This window comes from Pteropus vampyrus, unplaced genomic scaffold, assembly GCF_000151845.1.
Source record: "Pteropus vampyrus isolate Shadow unplaced genomic scaffold, Pvam_2.0 Scaffold8, whole genome shotgun sequence".
In the NCBI taxonomy this organism is placed as follows: domain Eukaryota; kingdom Metazoa; phylum Chordata; class Mammalia; order Chiroptera; family Pteropodidae; genus Pteropus; species Pteropus vampyrus.
Window position 1 is genome coordinate 6,253,629 of NW_011888789.1, and position 23,183 is coordinate 6,276,811.

General features: G+C 45.6%; 1 protein-coding gene and 1 pseudogene across 7 annotated transcripts in view; one reads left to right on the plus strand and one right to left on the minus strand.

Annotated features, from left to right (window-relative positions):
- Positions 1–23,183, plus strand: part of RBPMS (RNA binding protein, mRNA processing factor) — a 153,903-nt gene that overhangs the window by 113,891 nt on the left and 16,829 nt on the right. For 2 of the 7 annotated variants that reach the window (XM_023538325.1, XM_011371911.2), the window contains 2 exons: positions 10,420–10,550; positions 13,258–13,486. The exons of 1 other annotated variant lie outside the window; for it this stretch is intronic. In XM_023538325.1, the coding sequence (XP_023394093.1) occupies positions 10,420–10,550; positions 13,258–13,389 (263 nt within the window). In that variant the 3' untranslated portion in view covers positions 13,390–13,486. 4 more of the 7 variants (XR_002783494.1, XR_002783499.1, XM_023538328.1 and 1 more) reach the window with 3 other exon arrangements.
- Positions 15,852–18,654, minus strand: LOC111747325 (annotated as a pseudogene).

Consider the following 23,183-nt stretch of genomic DNA (forward strand, 5'->3'; position numbering starts at 1 on the left):
TTGGCACAGAGAAATGTTTATCAGCTTTCACCAGTACTGTGGTACTAGAACAGCTGCTACTGAATAAAGAAGACTTTCATTAGGACAGTGATGACGATCATGATCATCATTGAGCATTCAGATCACTTTTTAAATATTATTTCAAATAATGATCACAGTGCTGTGAGGCAGAGACGTCTTCATTATTTTGTGTCTTCTTCCCATTCCCCAAGTACCATTCAGAGGCTAGGGCAGGAATAGTTCAGGAAAGTTTGTTCATGCTTGGGACTTTTTCGACATTTATCACACATGCAATTTGGCTACCATATACTCCTAACTTTGATGGATTCCCGTTTGGCCACAATGCATTCTCTGGCTGCATCAGTCTTGGTGCATCAGACAACCAGGAGGGTGAGGGTGAGGTGGTGGTGGTTGTAGTCTAGTGCACAAGCCACCTCAATCAGGAAGGCAGTAAATGATATACACAGCTCCCTCTCTCTTAATTGTTTTGTTCAATTTTATAATTGCAATTTTAAAGTCTAAATTATGGTATCACCTGAGAAATTAGGAGAAACAATACTAAAACGTTTCAGCTATTCATCTCTAGAGAAGATGGCGTTTTATTTCAGCAGGTCTTTATCATCTATGTACAACTGACACTTTTTAGTCTAAGGGCTCTTAACTCAATTATTTTCAGAACAGCAGACTCTAGACTAGGGTTGATCTGACATGAGAGAAAACCAAGGAGAAGCGAGGAAGCAGCTGTGACAGAGGTTTTGCCAGTGTGGCCCACGTACCTCTGATCTTTGCGGTCTGTGCAGCCAGGATATTATGCTCTGCCAGTGGCTTATGAATATTTATGACTTCTCTGTGTATAAATCAAGGGCATATGGCCCAGGGCCAGCCTATGAACAGAGATGGGGAACCAAAAAGAGGGTGTATTTGCTGAGCTTACAGAGTAGGAGGAGGGAGATGAAAGGAGGGGCTCAGTTGAGACATACAACTCCAGTCAGAAATTACTCCCATGGCCCATAAGCCACTGTGCGTGCGTGTGTGTGTGCGTGTGTGTGTGCGTGTGTGTGTGTCTGGATTTGTGTTATTTGTACTCTAAGGTGTATTTTGAAGTTCCAATTCATCAGTTCCCTGAGTCATTTTCAATCTCTTTAAAACTGATAGCTATGACAAGTTATTAAAGTTTCTGCCTTTTTATCCAGAACTAGAACCTGTGTAGATTTAGTCTGACATTTTCTTAAAAGTCAAGGAACTGTACTAAACTATAAATCATTAGGTCAACTATATTTTTCTCAATTTTCATACTCTCAATAGCGTAATAAGTTGCAGGCACTTGGTTATATCAGATAAATTTAACAAACTTTCATTGAATATCTTTTGTATGCCAGATATAAATGCTGGTAGTAAGAGATTACAACTTGGGGAAGGAGAACAATACAAGAAGAGATTATTTTCTATATTAGTGATAGTTGCAATGATCATGCTACACATTATGGATGCTGTAAGGAAGGATATTTTATCCATCCTGGATTTTCAAGAGAGCAGCATGCTTTAATGAAGACTTTTCTAGGCAGCACCTGTTTGAATTAAGAATGTGGAAGTCCATTAGTTTAGCTTCATTAACTATCAAAGAAATGTACATTAAAATAATGGAGAGATGTTTTGCTTATAAAATTGTCAGTTTTTATTTGGTTTTTAATGATGACTTCCAATATCGTCATATTACAAGTTCGTACAAACGTGTCTTTCTATTGGGAATATATATTGAAACATTTTAACACAGCAAGGTGTATCAAGGTCCTTAAAAATGCTAATCACATTAGACGTAGTCACTCTATTCTTAGAATTTATCTTGAAGAGGAAATAAAGATGTACTCAAAGATTTATGCCTTATTATAGTACTTGTTAAAATTTATGAATGTCTGCTGCATAACATGTACAATGCTAGGCACTGGGGATACAGTGGTGAGCAGAACAAACACAGGCCCTGTACTCAAGGAGCTCATTGTTTGATAAAATAGAGTTGTAGGTGATCTGTTCTTATAGACTAGAGATATATCCAAACAGCAGTTTCATTAAAAAACACCTATGCCTCCATATGCTCTTATAAACATACCTCTCCCTTCTAATTTTCCTCCCTCACCAAAAAATACACATATTGCCCAAAAAGGAGATTGGCAAGTGGAAGTTTTACCAAAACACTGAATGTTCTTTAAATGGAGGAAGAAATTTCTTTTCCTTCCTTTCTCCTCCCTCTAGTATTCTCAGTAAATCACAAGTTGTTGACATTTCTCATATATCATCTCTGTGATTCTAGAGCCGCAGTTCTCATGCCTTCTTTCTCCTTAGAGTTCATATACACTTAGTATGTCTCCTAACTAGTTTTGGTAAAACTTATGTCAAAATTACCTTATGGATATACTTTTCTTTTTTCTGTAAATTTAAAAGATAAATTTAGTAATAAATTTAAAATTACTTATCATGGCCTGGAAAAACAAGTTCAGGATTATTACTTAAATCAAGTCCCAAGAGGAACAATTTTCTTTCTGCTTATGCTCTGGGTTCCCTTCAGCTCTCAGATCAGGAATCAGATTCTTTTAAAATTATGGATTGTATTATTGTTTCATGGTTGAAACAGCTGAGTAGTGAGAGCAGTGAGTGCCCAGAGGCGTGGCAGAAAAATCATTAACTGGAGGGGAGGTGACTCTAGGCTAGTTGAATCAAGACCAACTTCCTTTTAGAATTTCCTTGGCATACTTATTTTGTGGTTCTGAGTTGGCCTTTCCTGCGGGTTTAAAGAGTTGCTCCGGGAATATGTGTTATGAGAGAAAAATTGGAGTGGAGAGCGAGTGGAAGTTATTAGGAAGACAGTTTCAGAGTCAAGAGACTGTTAAAACAGTCCAGCTGAGAACCTGCATTTAGGTGGTAGAAGTAGCACAGAAAGGAAAAGGTAGTAAGAAAGGCATAGAGGAAATGTAATCGATACGGAGAGGCAGAGAACTAAAAGGATATGGATTCTGGACTGATGTGACTTTAATTCACATCCTGGTTCTGTCACTTGCTGTGAGTCATTGGGTTATTTAACCTCTCCGTGCCTCTGCTTCCTCATAATATAAAAGGGGCTGATGTTAGCACAGTGTATTCAATAAATGTTAGCTACTGTATTACTACTATTAGCATTGTTATTATAAGTATGTTTATCATCTTTAATGTTATTAGGACTTAGCAGTCGTTTGGATATGGGAAATTTGGGGAAGTCAGGAGAGGAATTGATTTATGAGTAACAGTTCCCTCTTGGATAAGTTGAGTTTGATGAGTTTAGGATGTCTATATTGGAGTAGAAATCAAAGCTCTAGATTTATGAGTTATCCTAAATAGAATTAATAATTGAAGCAATGGAAGTGGCCAAGGACCATGATAAAGAACAGGTAGAAGCAGAGGTGGGTTGAGCACAAACTTGATTTCTCCCAGTGTCTCCATCCCTTAGTACAATTGGTTTCCTGTGCAGAACACAAAAATTACAGTTGATTTGTGTTAGGTTGTGCAAAACATATCCTTTGAGCTTTTGGCCAGGTCTTTTGATTCTTTCCCTATACTTCTTGGGAAGCCAGTGAAGGTGTATGACCTTAAATAGAAACTGTAGTTTTCTAGGGCCATCTAAGAAATTACTGCCAACTAGGTGTCTGAAATCGAATATCTATTCTCTTATAGTCGAGCAGGCCAGAAGCCTGAAATCAAATTGTCAACAGGGTTGTTTTTTTTCTGGAGGCTCTGAGGGAAAAACTGTCCCATGCCTCTCTCAACTTCCTGTGGCTGCTGGCAATCTTGAGCTTTCCTTGGCTTGTAGACTCATCATTCCAGTCTGCCCCCATCTTCACATTATCTTCTCTTATAAGGACACCAGTCATTGGATTTAGGGCCCACCCTAAATCCAGAATCATTTCATCTTGAGAACCTTAAAAAAATTATATCTGCAAAATTCTTGTTTTCAAAAAAGGTTACATTCTGAGGTTCCAGATAAATGTGAATTTTGGGAGGACACTATTCAACCCACTGCAGGAGCTAGAGTGCACTGTGCTGGGCCTCAGAAGAGCATGTCCTAATAGGATAGTCCCCCAAAAATAGTCTCATAAGGCTAACTTTTGAAGGGTGTACCTAACAGATACAGATCAACTACTTGCTGCAGTATGTGAGTGAGAGTTGATTGCTTAAGAATCCTTGGTTTATTTTTCTTGTTTCAAAATTGAAGTTTTCCCCCCATTAAAATGTAATTTTTCATCATATATGGGCCTTTTGTGTCATGGCTGCCTTTTTTTCTGGCCAAAGTCTTTATCTGTCAGGCAGGCTCTTGTGGAGGGCTCTGACCCTGAGTTTATTTTAGTTAATTGAGTATACTAAAGCTAGAAATGAAGAAGACCACCTGCACTCCAGGGGCCTATCACCACCGCCAGTCATAGAGGATCCTTACTTCAGGGAGGGCAGGATGGCGTGTGGAAGGTAACCTGAACCATGAGACAGGAGACCTGGGTTCCAATCCAAGTTCAGACACTATGAGTTAGCTATGATACCTTGGGGAGATCTTTTCTCATTGTTAAAATGAGACACCCATTCCTGTCCCTTTCCCCAGAGCTTTTAATGAGGCTCCAGAATGGTAATGGATGTACAAGCTCTTGGCTGTGTATAATTTGTATGCAAATATAAGGTGTTATTAAAACAGGATTGAGATGCAGTCTTATTTAAGAAAAGCATTTACATGCTCTCATGTCCATCTCCTTTCTGTACATATTTCTCTCTCAGACAAAATTCAATTAACTTACAGTTTTATCATTTCCTCCTCTGAAGGGCAAAATGGAAGCATATTTTTTTCCTCCATTAATTTTATCAAGTACAGAGCAAATGATTGACTTCTTGATACTTTCTGATACACTGTGCTAGGCACTAGGGTAGGCAAAGAGTAAGAAGTTATAGTCCTGGAGGTAACTCCTGTCACTGGGTGGTGCAGAATGCAGCAGAACATGGAGAACCGCCCACCCCCATAAGTGGAGTCCTTTGAAGAATGAGTAAGAATTAGTTAAACCAGGTTTAGGAGGAGAGAATGTCTCTGGCAGAGAGAGCAAGTGTGTACAAAGTGGGAGAGCATTGAAAATGACATCTTAGACTGTGCAGGAGAACCAGGTGAGATCCGGACCTGGAGAGCTAGACAAGGGCCACATCCTGCGGGCCATGATGTCTGGAGTTCAGACACTATCCAGAGAGCAAAGAAATCATAGAAATGTTTGAAGTGGAAGAATGACATTACCAAATTTTATGTTTTAAAAGTCGTCCTGGCTGCAGTGCGCTGGCCAGGAAGACTGTCAGCAGGCCTTCTCAGTAATCCAGTGGCAGTGAAGATCAAAGTGGACGATGGGATAGATTAACTAGGGCCTCGGTGAAATACTGAATATGAGGGAGAATAGGGTGACTACTAGGTCTCCGGCTTGGGCAACTGAGTGGCGTCATTGACTGAAGTCTGGAAAAAGGACAGGCTACTGGAGGGAGTGTGTTTAGATTTAAACATGTTGAGCCTGAGATTGCTGTTGAATATTTCAAAATAGAAATGTCCAATAGGCAAAGTAACACAGTACTGATATAAAGCTCTTGGACCTTATGTTCTCAACTGTACTCAGATTATGTCCATTAAAGATTCTCCCTGTTCCTCTTTCTCTTGGTTGTTTCCGAAAGTCATTCATCTTTACCTCTGTTTCAAAGTGATCTCAGACCGGAAGCTTTCCTCATCTAAAATGAAAAGGCAGACTCAGAGCTCCTTGGGTTTAAACCGTCAGAGCCTGTACCTCTTTTTTTTTCAAAGTGATTGGAGGGTGGAGGTGCGAAAGTTTCTGGTCCTTGTTTGTCAGAATCTAATTTGAGCTTTTCTGGTTGCATATTTTTATACTAAGAAAAAGGCTTATTCAGATGTATATTGTGCACCCTCAACCTTTTCCTCAGAGGCACAAAAGGAGAAAGGACATAGCCAGATCTGGTGCAATGGGAAAGGAGTAACCCAGCCTCTCAGAAGGGTCGGATTAGGCCCAGACAAAAAGCCCTGGCCTCCAGATCTGCTTTGGCCCCCTGGAGCCTGGCTCATTCCGAGCGGCCAACAGCCTCTCTTGTCAGGGGGGGATCTTACCCCCTCGCTGAACTCTGTTTCATCCCAATGGGCCTACAGCACCAAACTCTTCTTTTTTTAGTCTTCTCATCCTATGAAATTTGAGCAGTATGTATGGGTAGTGACTCAGGAAGGTGAAACCGACCTGGTCCGGGCCACCCTCCTGCCACTCACTCCTTCAGTTGGGTTAGGCCGCACGGAGGGCTTGTGCTGTGGAGAACCCGTCTTGAGCTGTTGCAACTTCCTCAGGACCACATTAGCAACCATAAAGAATGTACAAATGCAGAACTCTCATTCAGCTTACTACTCTCTTTCATCAAAGGGGAGTGTGGGTTTTCAGAGAATTCCCAGCCTCATACTGAAATGTAGATGTTCGTGAGGGCTGCTTTACTGGAGGTGTGCTCCTGACCTGGTGGGGCTGCCCCGTTGTCCTAGGCAGCTCTGTCACAGTAGCTCTGAGCCAAATAGGGACGTTAGGCTAAGACTGCTTCATTAACCCCCCAGGTCTCTAAAAACAAGTCCAGGATTATTGCTTTCATTTGCATTTTCACTCAAACGTTTCATTCTCTTATTCATTCAGCAAACTACTATGTAACAGGTACTATACTAAGCTCGTTGAAAGCAAATGCACGACACTTTGCTCAAGCCCTAATACAGTAAAAGAGAAAGACAGGTAAAATAAATAACTTGGCAGCAGTGGTTCTCAAACTTAAGTATGTGTCAGAATCACTTGGAGGCGGAATTTCTGGTTCAGTGGGTCTGGGGTGAAGCCAGGAATTTGCATTTCTACCAAGTTCCCAGGTAATGCTGACGCTGTCAGTAGGGGTCACATTTTGAGAACTGACTTACAGGATGGTATACTGTGGGTGCTGCAGTGCAGGTAGGAAGATATGGTTATGGTTTGGGAGCATGGACGAGGAAGGAAATAGATCCACCTATTTTATTTACTTGTTTTCTGTTATTTTACCTGTTCACATTTCCTGGGTCAGATTTTTCTGCACCTTGTTTGTGAGGCCATGAAAGCTCACTGCTGGACTCCATCAGCACTCCGAGGTACTTCGGGCACTGACGTCCATGTCAGTCAGGAGAGCCCGTTTGCTCCATCCCAGTTGTCTCGTTCTTCGTTTCTTCTCTCCGGCTCTGGCTTCTCATTGCTTGCCCTCTCTCTCTCAGACAGGTTCCCAAGAGCTGCAGGAATGAGTTCAGACTTCACAGAGATTTTTGAAGAGGAGCTTACTTTTAAACGGATCCCTGTGTGAGAGCAGTTTTCAAACTGTGTTCTCTGGAATCCTGGTGTACCTTGGGGACTATCACAGGGGTTGAGATCCTTCAGCCTTTCTCCCCTCCCCCACCACCAAGTTGACCAAAATAGTTACACTTTTATTAGACAGTTTCTGGGGGAAATTAGTTTGAAAAAAGGGTTCCACTGCTCTTATTTTTAACTTTGAAAATTACTGCTCTGTAACATTTGCTCTCGTTTGAGCCTCCTTTTGCTCCATTTTTTAGTGTGTACGACAGATACTGCAAAGGATTGAGACACATTCAGGTCTAGTTCCTGCGGATATTTTCTAAGTTCCTTTAACAGAAAACAGTGGCATATCTTTAGAATTTTCCATTGGGTACTATTCAATACAAGCATGATTACATGCTAAGTGTCAGTCGCAGAGCTGGCCCAGGGATGCAGACTTGTGTAAGACCCAGATCCTTGGAAATCTGTAATTAGAAATCATCTCCTCCCCCAGTGGTCTGTCACCAGCACAGAACATCTCCATTGACACATTTTGAACTCATCCTCTTCCTAACCAACCCACTGCATGCTGCATGTCTGTTGACATTTACAGTAACTTCTTGTGATTCCTTCATGAGAGGAGAAGGGAGAGATGACGAGATGTCTCAAGAGATTTAGCAAGTTAAGTTCACCCTCATCTCTCTCAGGCCTCTGCTTTCCTACCTGACGGAACTGTTACTCAGCAGCTTTCGGTTTGTTGGAAGCAAATCCCCGATTCTGCCGAGCTAGGTTTTGTACACATGTTAATTAGTGAATTGTCTCTGAGCATCAATATGGACCCAATGGAAAGTAATATTTTAGGATGAAAATGTGGAAATGTCTGGAAATCATAACTATATCAGTCAGCTGAAACTCTGGCTCTGCCTTATCTCCATTATTTATCTCTTTAGGATCCGATATCTTAAAAGACGTTTCATTTTTAAAACTTTCTAAAGGAAGCACCCATCTATCAGGTAAACCCCCCCAACCCCACCCTTAGCCAGTTCCAGTTAGGCATGAGGGCTGCCAGCCAAGCCCCTCTCCTCTGATGGCGTTTAGTCTGCTGTCACGGTGGGGCTGGACAAGCGTGAGCTAAGAAATTGTGTGCTGGGTCTTGAGACTCTCTGGACTTTTAAAGACTCAGAATAATTTAAAAAAAAAAAAAGATTCAGAATGTCTTAAAATAGCATGGTAGCTGAAGCAACAACAACAATAACAGCACGTCATTCTTGAGAATGGTTGCTTAAAACTCGAGGCATTGGTTCTGGCAGCAGTCAGTTTCCACGAGCTGGGCTCCCACAGGAGTTGCTCTAATGGCAATCACATGGTCTCATCACGACAGGAAACGGAGGTCTGCTAAGCATTCTCTCAAGCCCCCTGTAAGGAATTTCCTTATAGAAACCACAGACCCCTAGAACTAGTGGTATAGACCTGATCATTTTCAAGAGGCTTGTTGTGCTACTGTTTTCCTCCCCAAATAATAACTATCAGTTCACTCTTTTGGCCTAGGCTCTTCAGCCTAGAACTGTAAGTGGTCCGTCTTCTCATTTCCACGTCCTGAGGACTTCATTCCTACTGCCTTGTTGAGAGAAAGCATCAGGGAGAGGATGACGGGGAGGCCATCCAGTCATCCAACCACAGTATATCACGCCACGTCGCTGGGATCTCCGAACTGCCCTCATATCATCTTCTTAGAGGCTCTTGCTGTGCTGGCTGGCTGTGGGAAGCCTTCACTCACCCCTTCTCCACCAGATCCACAGGCATCCCCAGGCTCAGCTGCTTTCTGGTAGCTCCGTAGAGCAGTCACCACATCACACTCAGCAAAGCAGTTTTCTGCTTCTAGCCCCCTTCCCATACTGAAAACCCTGCCCAGAGCCAGAGCTTGGTGGGATGGGAAGGAGGCGGGAGACCTGGAATGAGTGGGCTAGGGTGGCTTCTTAGATAGTGGGAAGGAGTGAGGTGACTCTCTTCCTGGATCGCATGCACCGTGGACTTCTGGAAAGTCCTGAATGGCAGTGTCACTAATGGCTTTATCAAGTCACCTTTTCTTGACTTCCTCAGCAGTCCTGGGTAGCATCCTTGACCTACTTGATTTCAGATTTTGACAGGTGATAAAAGCGCATAGTGTGAGATTGCTATTTCACAGGGTCCAGATTCATAACTATTGACTGATGTTATTTTTGCCTTTGCCAAGATGCTCCCTCATGTGTTTGCTGTTACTCTAATGGATTGCTTCCTGATACATTCCGAGGCCCGGACACTTGCCCTTCAATCTGGCAAACTGCAGCTTGACCTGAATGGAATCAGGGCTGTAAGAGGAACATTTAGACCAGGCAGTTGGCGACTTGACTCACTTTTCCCTAGAAGAAAAATATAGTCTATAAATAGCCACTGTGAACGTTCTTATTTACACCTTTGTGGAGCTTAACTTTAATCGGGATACTCAAGGCTTAACATCTTAAAATGCCCTGTAGGCACAACGTCTGGCCCTGTGCTTTTGAGGGCTAAATGTAAAATGCTTGGCGATCGTGATTTATTTATCTATTAATTATACTGATAAACAGAAAAGTCCTACAGTTCTTCCGGTCTGTTGGGGTCCTGCCAATAAGCGATTGTTCTCCCAAAGACTCTGCAGTGGGTTTTCATGAACTATCTCCTACCAGTTCTTCTTCTTCCTCTTTCCCTTAGAGGCCCATATTTGCTGTTGTATGCAGGAAATCCCCACTGTTCTTGGTTTCCCCCAGCTACAGCTGGAAAGACATCAGAGTGCCCAAGGCAGCCTGGGCCTGAGATCTCAGCAGGTCAGACAGGCAGCAGATGCTCACTGCTTTTTTCCGTTTTGTGCTTCCCATTCCCTTGCTTAGAGTTTGGGGGACCAAAGCCAACAGGTTATTAAAAGAATGAGAGTAATTTGACTTCTGACATTGATTGGGGCTCGGGGTTATGGGTGTTTTGTTTCTGATTTGAAACCAGCTGTTTGGTAACCACTAACTCTTCCCTTATTCTTTTCTTGCAGATGAGCTCACAGTGCCTGCACTTTACCCCAGTAGCCCTGAAGTGTGGGCCCCGTACCCTCTGTACCCAGCGGAGTTAGCGCCTGCTCTACCTCCTCCTGCTTTCACCTATCCCGCTTCACTGCATGCCCAGGTAATTTATACCCATCGGCCACGACTTCACTCACTCCACCACCAGTCCTTTCAAACCTGGTTCCCCAGAGCACACCATACAACTAACACCTATCCAGCTAACAGGTCCACCTTCAAGAGATTACTGATCCCCTCTAAATCAAGCTGACACTCCTCCAGGACTTATGACGACCATCTGACAGCAATGATATCACCCACTGCCTGATGTTTGCCCCAAACGACACCTCTCTCTTCCTTAATGATCTCACCCTCATATCACACACCAGAGCCTGGGCCCCGGTTACCTCCCCAGCTCCCAGCCAGCCTGAGGGCAGCACTAGAGCGTAGATGTGTGTGTGCCTTGTTATGTGGAAGGGCTACAGAGGGAAGTGTGCACTTGTCACAGGAGTTGTTTGTGTATGTTTCTGCGTATTGAGAGATTTTGGGGGCCGTGTTCTGTGAGATCTAGTCACCAAAGAGGAAGGTTGGGAGCTTCCAGGAGGAAGACTGTGCGATCTTACATATGTTACAGAAAAGATTAGGGTTCCTTTTCCATTTTCAGGAAACCCTGACAAAAAGGAGGTACAATATAACGTCTAAAATGTAATTATAGGTCAGAGTAGAGGCCTTGTTCTGACCAGCTTTCTTTTTTTTTAAGAATAGCCTGAGTTTTATAAACAAACTCCCTTGTTTCTTCACAAAGATGGCTGTCTGCTTACCAAGCTTTTCTCTTAACTTAGCTTTTATTGCAAGTTGTAGTAATCAGTGTTGGGATTCAGAGTGATGATTAATAGCAAATAAGTTGGGTATAGATTTCATTTGTCTTACTGAATGTATAACTCCTCTACATTAAAGCAGGAAAGCCTGGTTTTAAAAAAATTGTTGGCCTACTCAGGTGAGGATTTTGTTTGTTTTGCTTAGTGTTTCTTTACAAGACCATATGAAACAAACAGCTTCCCAGAAAACTCTTCTTTCTGACTTAAAACGCTTTCACGTTGTACTAACTTATTGTGTCATGTAAGACACCTACAAGCAGTCCCCAGTGACGGTTCTCACAGGCCACAGGCCAGGAGTGGTGTTGGCCAAACACCCTTCCGTTCCCTTTCAGCTGAGTTATCCATGCTTCATACATGCACTGATGACCTGGTTTCCCGGACACCGCGCAGGCAAACTACAGAGACAGCCTCGGTGCCTGGGCCCCAGAAGCGATTGCTCTCTGTGTTTGGAGGAGTTGGCAGAAAGTGGCATAAGTAGTGAAGAAAAATGTAGATGGTGGCGGTGGAATACTTGGTACAGAAAATCAAATAACAGGATTATTCTCAGCTTGATTACCCATTTCTAGATTAGCTATGTCTTGCTTTTTTTTGCCTCTGCTTTTTCTACCTTTTGTCCATGTCAGTGCTTGATCACCCTCATAATGGCCAGAGGAGGAAGAAGGGATAATATGTGAGCCTTTGCATGTCTTCTGCTGAGTCAGCAGCCTGCTTTTAGTGGGCCTCGGGGATAACTTTGTAGATGACGTGGAGTAACTCAAAGAGCCTCCTCCGTTTGTGCCCCACTCACCCCATCCCTACCGTCTGTGGCTGTGTCTCCTCTCCTCTTCTTCCTCTTGCTAGATCGCCTAGATACTAATCAATTGACAATTGAGGCAAATGCCAAATTCACATAGTCTTTTGAATATCCATGGCTTTGGTTAATTAGCAAGAAAGCTTCTCACCATTACCTTGGAAAAGTAAGAATTGACAATGGCAAGAAAGGACTGGGGATGGTGGCTTTTGGCCAAGACATCTGGGTAATTTGCCCTTGGTCCATTCACATAACAGATGAAATCAAAAGTAATATCTGGGGATATGGTGGGAAAAGTAGCTAAAGAGTCTTAAGAGATTAGAAAGCCCATGCCATCGTGAGAATGGATGGTGAGAGACAGTGCCAAGATTAGGTGGACTCAACCATTTGACTTAATGGGATATATTTCCCAGGGTGACACCCTCCCCTGTGAGTTCTTCCTTGATCTGGACACTTTCTCAAGCTGGAATCCACTTGGCTCTGCCGCATCTGTCCTAGAGTTGGTGGAATTCTCACCTGATCTAAGTGAGCATTCTCACCTTGTGCTCAACCCCACTTTCTTGTTTCGAGTCATTCCCAGTGCAAGCGTGGGTTCTGTATCCTAAAGACTCATGAATACATATGGCTATTTAAATTTCTTTGTCCACTATGAGACTCAGAATGAACCAGCAGAGGCTTGACAGATCACCTGGTCTGACCCATTTTACAGATGAGGAAACAGACCGGAGAAGATGGAGAGAGTTACCCAAAGTCGCAAGTGGCTCTGCCATGATTAGAGCCAGGTCACCTGACTCCCAGGCCTTGCTCTTTCCACACCTCAGTGCTGGCTCACCAAAGACTTATTCTTTGATGGAATTTTGAAAAGGCCTCACTCCAGTGACTCCTGGGATCTTTCTTCTCTAAGTAGATGAGAAGCCTGTAAGAAGAGACTTGGAGGCAAAGACGAGGGAATCAGAACTTAACCTTCACCAAAAGGTCCTAAGAGAATTGTTAATAACTGGAGGTAGAGCGGTGGGGAAGACCGAAACGGAGCATCCCCTTAGTCCATAATTCCGTTTTTGTTCTGGAAATCTTGCTATGTGTCTTGGAGAAGTTTTTAAGTTATTTTGCTTTCCAGCAATGTTGTGCTCTGTTTTGAGACATGGATTTTTTTTTTCTTCTAGTGTTTCTCTCCTGAGGCAAAGCCCAACACACCTGTCTTTTGTCCACTTCTCCAGCAAATTAGATTTGTCTCTGGGAATATGTTTGTAACGTATCAACCTTCTGCAGACCAGCAAAGGGAGCTCCCAGGTTGAATTTGCTTGTTAGCTTCTTTGATCCCCCTTTTGCAAAAACTATTTCTTGGTAACATTTGAGAGAATTCAATAAAAATTTTAATCAGAGCAAAAATGATCTCAAGTAGACTGCAGCGTTTTGTTTTCATGATGATGTGATTTCGGAGCTAAGATGTTATCTCTGGCTGAGCTTTTTGGGAGAGTTGGGCCCGATGACACTAAGTATACAATCTGTGGGAGGACTCGCAGCATCTGGGGGAGACTCAGCCCACAGCCATGGCCTCAGCACTGCTGTCTGTATCTTCTTGGGCTCCTAAACTATCAAGAGCTGCGTATCGGAAGATTCTCATTCTGGCACCCAAGGGTCACATCTATCTGGAGATCTTGCTTCAGCAGGACAGTGTGCCCAGCTAGTGGAAAACCTGTTTGAAGCAAACAATGTGTTTTCCAGTTGTCCACCCTGATCCAGAAGAAGGAAGACCCAGGAGACAGAAATTGTCATTGAAAAGGCGTTGCATCGCATGTCTAGTTCTGCCCCATCTTCAGTCTGTGGTCTGGAGCCTCCATCTCTAAATCGAAGATGCATATTTGACATCAAATCCCACTTTTTAAGAATTATTGGATATGGTGGTAGGACTGTGAGCCTCAGTATTGCTTTATTTTTATAGAGACGAAAAAACTACTTGGCGTAGCAAACATTTGGCTTCTAAGAAGATCATTAATATTTTTAGACATGATCATCCTGTTTACGTTCAAGGTCATTGGTATTTGAAATTTATTAGATATATTATGTAAGTCACTGTGAACAGGAGAGGAAGGTTTCTTCCATAGCTTTCTGGAAAGTTATACTCTGAAGAGAACATCCAGCTGTTCCAGTCACCTCATGTTCACACATCTCCGCTTTTTAAGTCTGGGTTCGTTTTTGCTTTTAGTCTTGTTGCCGATGGGCAGAGAGAAAGTCAATAAGGCATGCTGTCCTCACTACATTCTAAAACTATACAGTTTGCCCTTGACCAGAGTCACATTGTTGGGCCAGCATCTTCTGCAGGTAAGTAGGACTGAGAGAGCAAGTCCTCGGTACCTGTTTGTTCTTCAGAGGCCTCATCTGCCCTGAGTAACAGCAGATCTTACTGGGCTGCCATAAGCTTTGGACTGGAATGTATCACCTGCACATAAACAAAAGGTTTTAAAATCATAACAAACTTCCCAGGGGCAAGACGTGCCCTTTGGGAGGTCCCTTGTGACACACTGGAAAAATTATAAAGGTTAAATCCAAAATAAATACAAAAATGGACCATGGGAAAAGAGACAGCAGATTGGGAAGGGATCTCACGGGGGAAGAGATCCTAAGAATGGTCTGTGGGTGGCCTAACTGCAGAGCTGCCCCCACCACTGCTGCCATGTCCAGGCATTTACCCAGCAGCACTGTGCAACTTCTGAGAACTGCGTTTTAGAAGTTTTTAAAAGTTTTTTCATTAAGCATCTCCTCTGTCACTGTTCTCTTTAGAGAATACTGAGGTAAAGGAAACACAAGAATATCTGGTTTGGCATGAGGTGTCATTTACTCGGGGTCCACAACCCCCCAGCCGCACGGTTCACGGCCTGTTCCTAAACTTCTCTGGGCCGTACAGCAGCCGCTCCCCAGCGCTAGCATCACCACCTCAGCTCCACCTCAGATCATCAGGCATGAGATTCTCATAGGAGCCCTGGTCCCTGGTGCCAAAAGGTTGGGGACCACTGATGTAGACCATGAGAAAGGAGCATCTTGAGGGAGTCAGGGAGCAGGGCAGGTGTGAGTGGACTCAGATGGGCACATAGTGGTACATCCTATCCAGGCACACGTTGAGACTCACACAGGAAGGACTCTTACTTTTCAGCTCCTCCTCCTGTACAGAAGGCAGTAGCCAATACCACAATGGTGGTTGGTCCTGTAAAGGGACCTGTGAACAAAACCATCTCTGGGGAACCATGAGAGGCAGCTTCCGCACCTCACCAGCCAGCCAACCTCCCAAAGGTGAGGGAAGAGTCGTGAGATTTGGGGCGTTATGTCTGTGCATCCCAGATGGCATCAGCCCTTAACTCGTTCTGTCTTCATCCTTGAGGCCTGGCTTTCCCAGAGGTGTCTTGTCTTCCAGTAGCCCAGGGCTTGTGACTGGGAGACAAAGCTCTGAGAGACTGCAGGACTGCCTTTGGAGCTGTTCAGCCCAAGGCTTTCAACTGTCTTCAGATACAAATGAAAATATAAATCCTCTGACATTTATCTTTCCCTTGAAATCTGCAGCTCCAGGAAGGGCAGACTGTGAGAGGAAACCACCCTTTGGTGGTCCTGAATGTGCCAGTCTTGCTAGTTCACAATTTTGCTCAGCTTTCTGGTTATCTAGGAGCATCTGGCTTGACTCCCACGGGAGACTGCGGACAGATAGGCCAGGCATGGTGCTCATAGCCTCCTGTGAACCCGGGGCTGTGCATCTCCTAATTATTAGGAGCACAGAGCCCCTTTTCCTTTCCCAGTCCCCTCTTCTGGGCTGTTTCTCTGTCTGGTCCATGAGGCCTGGCCTGTACTAGGACTTGAGCCCTTCAGGAGAGCTCTGAGTCCGTGCCGGTAACATGGGGTTGAAAAAGCAGGCTACAGAGCTGTCTGGTCAGACACAGGCTCTGCCATTTATAAGCTGTGTGACCTTGACGAAACAAGTTCCTTAACCTCTCTGGGCTTCAGTAAAGTGGGCCTAATAATCCCCCATGTAAAACCTTAAAAGAGTGCCTGGCACACAATAAGGGCTTAGTAAATATTAGCCTTTTAAGGAGCATTTGAATTTTCAGCAAAGAGAAGGAAGCCTAGGGCTAGTCACCCACGAGGCTGTAATAGTTCAAATACTAAGGACACCTTACACGTTTTGACAACACTAATAGGGCTGCAGAGTCCTCACGGCTGCAACCAAACGGAACACCAGAGGCTGGAAAGAATGAACGAAGGACAGGAACAAGATGAGCAAGGCCTCAGTGACAGCAGCTGACATCGCGAAATGGCAGCACCTGCCCTACATTCAGCAGTTTGGTCTCTGCAGCTTGTGGCAGCAAGGGGAGAACTTGTCCCCCACAGGAAGTCTCCCCACAGCCAGGCCCGGACACGCCTGCCAGAAGAAAACTTCTCTCTGACAGGAAATAGATCAAGAGTGGGAAACAGCTGAATTCCCAGAGAGACCAAATGGTTCGTGTGTTTTGCTTTACTCATACCCGTTGTCCCTGAACTTTCCAGCTGCTGCTTTATCTTGCTTTCCTATCGGAGAAACTGGAGAAGAGAAAGTCCCTCAGGTCACCGGTCCATTCCTTCCTGGGCTTTCTGGCCTGTTCTTCCCTCCATCCTTCCTGCAGGATTCCACCCAGCCTCGTTTCCAGGTGGTGGAGTTACATCTTGTGCCTTGGGAGATCATCCTCTTCACAGCCCCGTGGCTGGACTCCAGGGGATCCCACTCCTGGCCAAGCAAATACTGTCCCCATCCTGTCTGTCCGTTCCCCTCCTCTGCTGGTTGGCGTTTGGAGAAGTAAGGAGCCCCTTAGTAAGTGAGAGACACAAGCACTTGCCCCGGCGTTGTTGGGCCAGTTGTTCTTTTGGCTGGAGCTGCTGCTCCTGAGGCCCAATCTTCTCCACGTGGGGCAGCTTTTGGCAGCAGCTGTTCCAAAACCAGAGTCAGTCTCTTGGTGCTGTGGCCCTGTCCAGGGTCGCTGGTCCCAACAAGACATCCCTCAAACTCTCCATGGTCACGAGTGAGAGGAGAGCTCAAAGTGGGCCTCCTCCTGATCAGGGGCAACGGGGGCCCTCCCCGGCACACTGTTTTCTGGGTTTCTTAAGCATGTTTTATATTGTCCTTTGTAAAGCCAAACTTCCTAGATCCTCTGTCCGTTTTTGCCCCTGACCTTATTAGCAGTAAGAGCCCGTCCCCGAGTCTCGGTGAGTCTCACCTGTAGTGCCGTTGAGCCCGCCTCTGCCTCAGGATCATTAACAAACACGGGGTCCAGCCGTTACGGTAGGATGGTGCAGAGGCCGCAGCGCTGTGTGTGATAGGGACTTGGTGTTTTAAATTCAAACAGGTTTTAATGACAGTTTCCACCCACTCTGCTAACTTTGAGATTATAGGCAAGCATTTTTTTTCTTTTAACCTCACTGAGCTTCACTTTCCTCATCTATAAGAAAGAAGAATGAACACCTTACTTCACGGGGTTATTTTGAGGGAAAGAGTAAAATGCTTGGCATAGAGTAGTAGTAATTATTATTAAAATGGCTCTTCCATTTCGTTATTTTTGTCAAAAAAATCTTTTACAAGAAAAAACTTTAATTTACTTTCAAAGAGTTTAAATCCGTGAGGGGCAAAGCATTACATGGATTCTGTGTCCAACGGCCTGAGCAGGAAGGTTACTTCGGAACTTGACACGAACCACGCTGCTGTTTCCGTGAGCTCGAGTCACCTTTCCTCAGATGACTCTGGTTATGTTTGGTTTGCCACCGGAAGTCACTGTGTCGTTCTTTGCCTCACACACATAAGCACATCTCCTGCCTAGATAGAATTCTATTTCATCTTGAGCATAAACACCTTTAATTTTAAGAAGAGCTGTGTGCTCCCTCTGGTTCCAAAGACCCTGCTTATAGGCAGCAAAAACAGCTTGGACCACAGCCTTCCAGACATACGTGTCATTTTAGAAGTCCTGTTCCCAGCAGGCCTCCACAGGCTCCGAGATGGCAGAGCCAGCCTTTTTGTCAAAACTTGATCTGGCATGACCCAGAGACTCCCAAGCCTTCCCTTTGTGGCTTAAGAAGGGGTTAAGATGCAGGGACTCAGGACTGGCACCCTGTCAAGAGAAAACTAGGGGTCCAGGCTCTGTTCTTTGGTAAAGCAGCTGAAGCCAGGGCAGGTGCGGTGGCCTGTGGCTGTGGTGTGTGCCGAGCTGAGGCTCTGGCTGGGTCAGGCGGACGTCCACCCAGGGTTCTAGACTTCTTTTCGTTAGAAACAGGCACCCAGATGCCATGTGAAAGTATGGAATTCTAACTGCTTTGGAAACAAAACCAAGGCTACAAAGAAACTTGGAATTATAAAACGTAGCCCTCATAAAAAGAAAGTGAACTTCTTGAAGAAAACCAATTGTGACAGGGGAAAAAAGGAAAATCAGCTCCAAATGGGATCATGTTTTATTCAGGATTTGTGCCGTTGGTGGGGAAAGCCAGAACTCGGTGACAGGAGGGGAAAGTGGGACACCCCACCTTCAAGCCTCAACCGCTCTGCCACGAAGTACTTCTCGCTTCACCGGAGCTCAGCTCCTGGGGACCTCTAATGGCCCTTGATAGCAAACATAGTTAAAAATTAACAGACTGACAAAATTAAATATGGATGACAAGCAGCCACTGTGGACTTAATCTGACACAGGGTGTTACACGCTTGGGTGCCTTCGACCTGAGTGGTGTCTTGAGTGAACTTCTGGGATGTCCGAGCACATTTCACATGCCTGTTTGGAAATAAGAGCCCGGCTTGTACTTAGGACAGACAGGAAAAGAGTCTAAAAGCCCAGGAGAGAAAATTACCCCTGAAGGCTTATGTTTAATTAAGCCCAGATTCGACTGGTCTTAGCGGGAGGTGTTCACGGGCCTAGGACCTTGCTTTTGGGGTCTAGAGCTTGTTCCTGCCTGAGCTCAGACCTCAGTAATGTCTCGCCAGGCAGACTGGCAAGATCTTGGCAGGGGCACAGGGCTGGGCTGGAGCATGGCCTCCTCCAGGCAGGACTCTCTTGCTCTCCTCCTTCCCAGCTCTTGGAGTGGGTCAGATGGCAGACAATCTTTGAACCAATTCACATAAGTCTTGACAAGTTGCTTAGATAATGGCAACTTGTTTAATTTCTCTAGGCAAGGAATATTAGATGCCAGACAAGTAGTAAAGAATGCAGATTGCATTTCATGCTCTCTGTATTTGCTGAAAAAGAGTAGTGGGCTCGGGAGGTGGCGGTGGGGGTGGGGGGGACAGAGGAAAAGGTGGGGGTGAATATTCCTTTACAGAGTGATCCTCTGTGGGCCTCATTTCTTGAAGCAAAGAAATTCCTGAAAAGTATTCTTCCAGTTTGGTGAATGCTTTATTAGAAATGGGGAGGGTTGCCACTTAAAAGAACCCTGTAATTAATCCCACGAAGAGGATCGTCTCTTTTTCGGCATTGCAAATCATCAGTCTGTTTGGTGAGTTCGGAGTTGCTTGGACCAGAGTATGCTTCTGGCTCAGCACCCTGTCCCTCAGCCCTGCAATCTTCGGCAAAGTTTTCTGTGGTACCTGACGGGCTTTATTTGGTGATGCTGCTCAGGAACTCATCCTGAGGCCTGGAGTGAGTGGGCCAGAGTCCGTGGTAATTAGAGAACGTGTGAGCGGCTGGCTGCAGTTGGCTCAATGTCGGAAAAGCCCTGGCAGGGTGTAAAGGGCTCCATCTTAGGGATAGTAGTAGAAACCTGTCTAAATATATCCATGCCCTAAAAAGGAATGAGTGCTTGGTTCTGAATATGGTCCTGGGGAAATCTGCATTCAGGTATAGCATCTGCATTAGCAAAGGAAGGAAAATCTTCACTACTCTTTATGAATTAGACATCCAGGGCTCACACTGGTCTGATCTCCCAGCTTTTATTAGCTTTGTTAAGAACTAGACATGTGGATGCCATATTAGCGCACTTCAGCCTATTAGATTCACCGAAGGTCACCACTGGCAGGGACCTTCCAGACCAACATATTTCAACACTCAGAACTATTAATAGCTGTTACATAATAAAAAGGTTCCGCACCTAGATAAACTTGGGGAATGCAGAATTCATCAAGGCAGGCAGATTTCTTTATTGTGGAACATCTCAGCCTTTAGTGCGCTAATGTGTCTGTAGATCTGCTGAAGGGAGACTGTCTCTTCCAAACCTATCTGACTGTAGAGCATCTCCAGACTTGCCTGCGTCTGGCCACGCTTTCAGAAAACTTATTCAAGAGCAGCTCTCTCAGACTTAAGAACATGCTTCATTGTCACCTGGGGCGGGGGTGGGGGTGGCTTGTGAAATGCAGACGCTTGGGCCCCACGCCTCGAGTTTCTGCACCCCTGACATGTTCCCAGGTGATGCTGATGGCCTGGGTACCACACTGAGAAACACTGGTCTAGATCTATCCCTTTATTCTACAGAGAAGAAAATGGCTAAATCAAAGGATATTTATTAATAATAGCTACCATAATTGAGCCAGGTACCTGGCCAGCACGTCTCATGATTATTTCTAAAGGCAAGCGTGACGATGGGAGTCAGCCACTCGGAAGCGGATAGTATAGTACGAAGAAGCACACTGGGCTTGTCATGAACCGCTGTAGGCAGGGCCTCCACCTGGAAATCAGTCAAGGTCTCCCTGTCACTGGCATTGTTGGGAACGTGAAGTCTATGTATTTTAATTCGGTGGGCTTTCGTTTCCTCATCTGTGAATGAAAGAGGATGGAAATCATTTTTATGGATACTTTCTCTAGCATTCAATCTTTTCTCTGAGTTTTTTTTTTTTTTTTCTGGGTGTTCTCCTACTCTGCCTAATCTATCACCAGTCGCAGGAGCTGGTACCATGCTAAAGCTGTTAGAGACTTCAGTGTGCCCTTGAATTTTAGAAGAGCATTTCTGAAAAGGTATGATAGTAGAATCCCAAGCACTGTGGCTCCTGGATAATGAATTGTAATAGAAATAACTGTTATTGCTATTAAGTTCTAGTGGAGAAGTGTCCCTTGGTCTTCCGTGTTGCTTATTCACTTACACGTCACAGTCTATGTGACATGCTTAGCAGTCTCTGGCACAGAGGAAATAATCGGTGCTGGTTTGGATTACAGATATTATGTTAGAGATTCTTACAAGGACTTCAGAGGCCCCTGGAATCGTACACGGGGTTGTAAATGTGCAGCTTGAGAATGTATGGGTGTGCGAGCACAGCACATTTTTCTGCAGAAGGATCATTGCCTTACATGGAAGGTTAACCGTGTAGACACAATCGTTGCTGAACTGTCTGTGGAACAGGAGTCAGAAGTGTGGGTTTCCCCAGTTTCCTAAAGCACCTTAAAGCACTCCCGAGACAATAGGCAGGAGTGGCCACGAGTGACCTGGGGCCAAAACCACAGAACAAGCAGCCCAAGTGGGTGTAAGGGTGACCCCCATGTTTTCCCTCTGAGGACAGCAGTGATTATCACAAAACAGCTTGTTCCCCTGGGCCAGCTGCCTGAACCCGGGTTTTGCACCACAAGCCCTGCTGGTCTGCCCCTCTGTGTGAAACCTTGATGAGAAGCTCTGGCTGGGGCCTGGGGGGACACTGCCCTCTGCTGGAAGGCAGGCGCACCTGCGCCTCAGAGCTGGAAGAGGAGGCAGCCTTGGGCATCTGGAACACGGTGAGAAAAGCCCACCCGCTTGGCAAGCGCAGGACTGTCACAGGAGTGATGAATTTCGGGGCCTATCTTTCCTCCATCACCACCACATCCTCCCTGAGAATCAGCCAGTGGACCGACTTCACCTCAGCACAGCTCAGCACAGCACAACTTATTCCGGGCCCCACAGTTCGGAATGTGCCTCCTTGTCACCCTGGAGTGCTCGGGTGTGCTAGACCAGGCTGACTATAGTGGCACTCTGGCCTCACAAACCGCAGGCATGTGTGTGACAGAGAGTGTGAGGGCTGCGTCGGTGGAAGAGGCCAGTGTGTGGGAGGTCGTCAGAGGCTGGCGCGGGAGGTGAGGGGCTTCCTTCTCGCGGTCACCTGCACTGAAACAGGAATCATGCCATCCACTCTGCGGCTCCCCCCACCGCCCCCCCACCCCGTCAGCCCTCCCTCTTCCTGTGTCTCCTCTGTGAAACAGCATCATGTCTTGGCCTTGTGGGGCTCAGCGCCCCAGCCCCACACCCAGGCAGCACCAGTCGCCACCACTGCGCTGCCCTGATCCTGGCGCACACAGCCCCACCCCCTCCCACTGTGTGTTTAGGTCCCCAGCCCTCCACCTGCCACTGGGCTGTGCCCCCGTCCCACTCTTTACCACCTGTCTCAGGAAGGCAGCTCCAACTCTGCCCTTTGCTTAGTGAGCAAGTGGATTCAGATGTACAAAGCCATAAGCCATGGGTAGGTACAAGTTTTTTCTGTGTCACTTTCTCTGTCTTCCTCTCTTCCCTTCTGCCCCTCCCCCTTCCCGTCCTCTGTCTTCTCCCTTCCAGTCCTCCTGCCTCTCACATTTCCCCTATTTCTCTCTTTCATCCTATATACACCCCTAAATTCCCAGAGTAACATGTTTTTCAGCCTACCTCCATGCAGAGTTTCTGGTCCCTCATCCCCTTAATTTGCTATGTGTACTGAAAACGACGAGCTTCGGTGCCTGCTGGTGGCTCCGGGGAATACAGCTTTGCCCCCTTACAATACAGGGGCCCCACTTGAGCTGGTAATCTGACTTGTAGTAAATGTTATGCCCCCCCCCCCCCCGCCACAGAGTCTCTAGCACAACTGGCCCAAAGGGTTCCCCGAGATGAGGTGTAGGTGGAAGCTCAAAAGGCATCCATGGTCCTTTTAAGCCCCTTTTTCCCAAGTATGCGAGACCAGGTACCTCTACCTCAGGTTTGGGGAGTCGCCCAGTGCGGCCCCTCACCCTGCAGTAGCATCCAGAGAGGAAGTAACCACTGTGTGGAGGCCGTGGGGCAGAAGGAAAATCCAAGGACTCCTTTGTGGAGACCAGAGCAAAAGGCTGGGTATACTATGTGGGTCTTTCTAGGACCCACTCCTAGACAGCCAGTTTTAGAATCAAGTCAGGAGAGC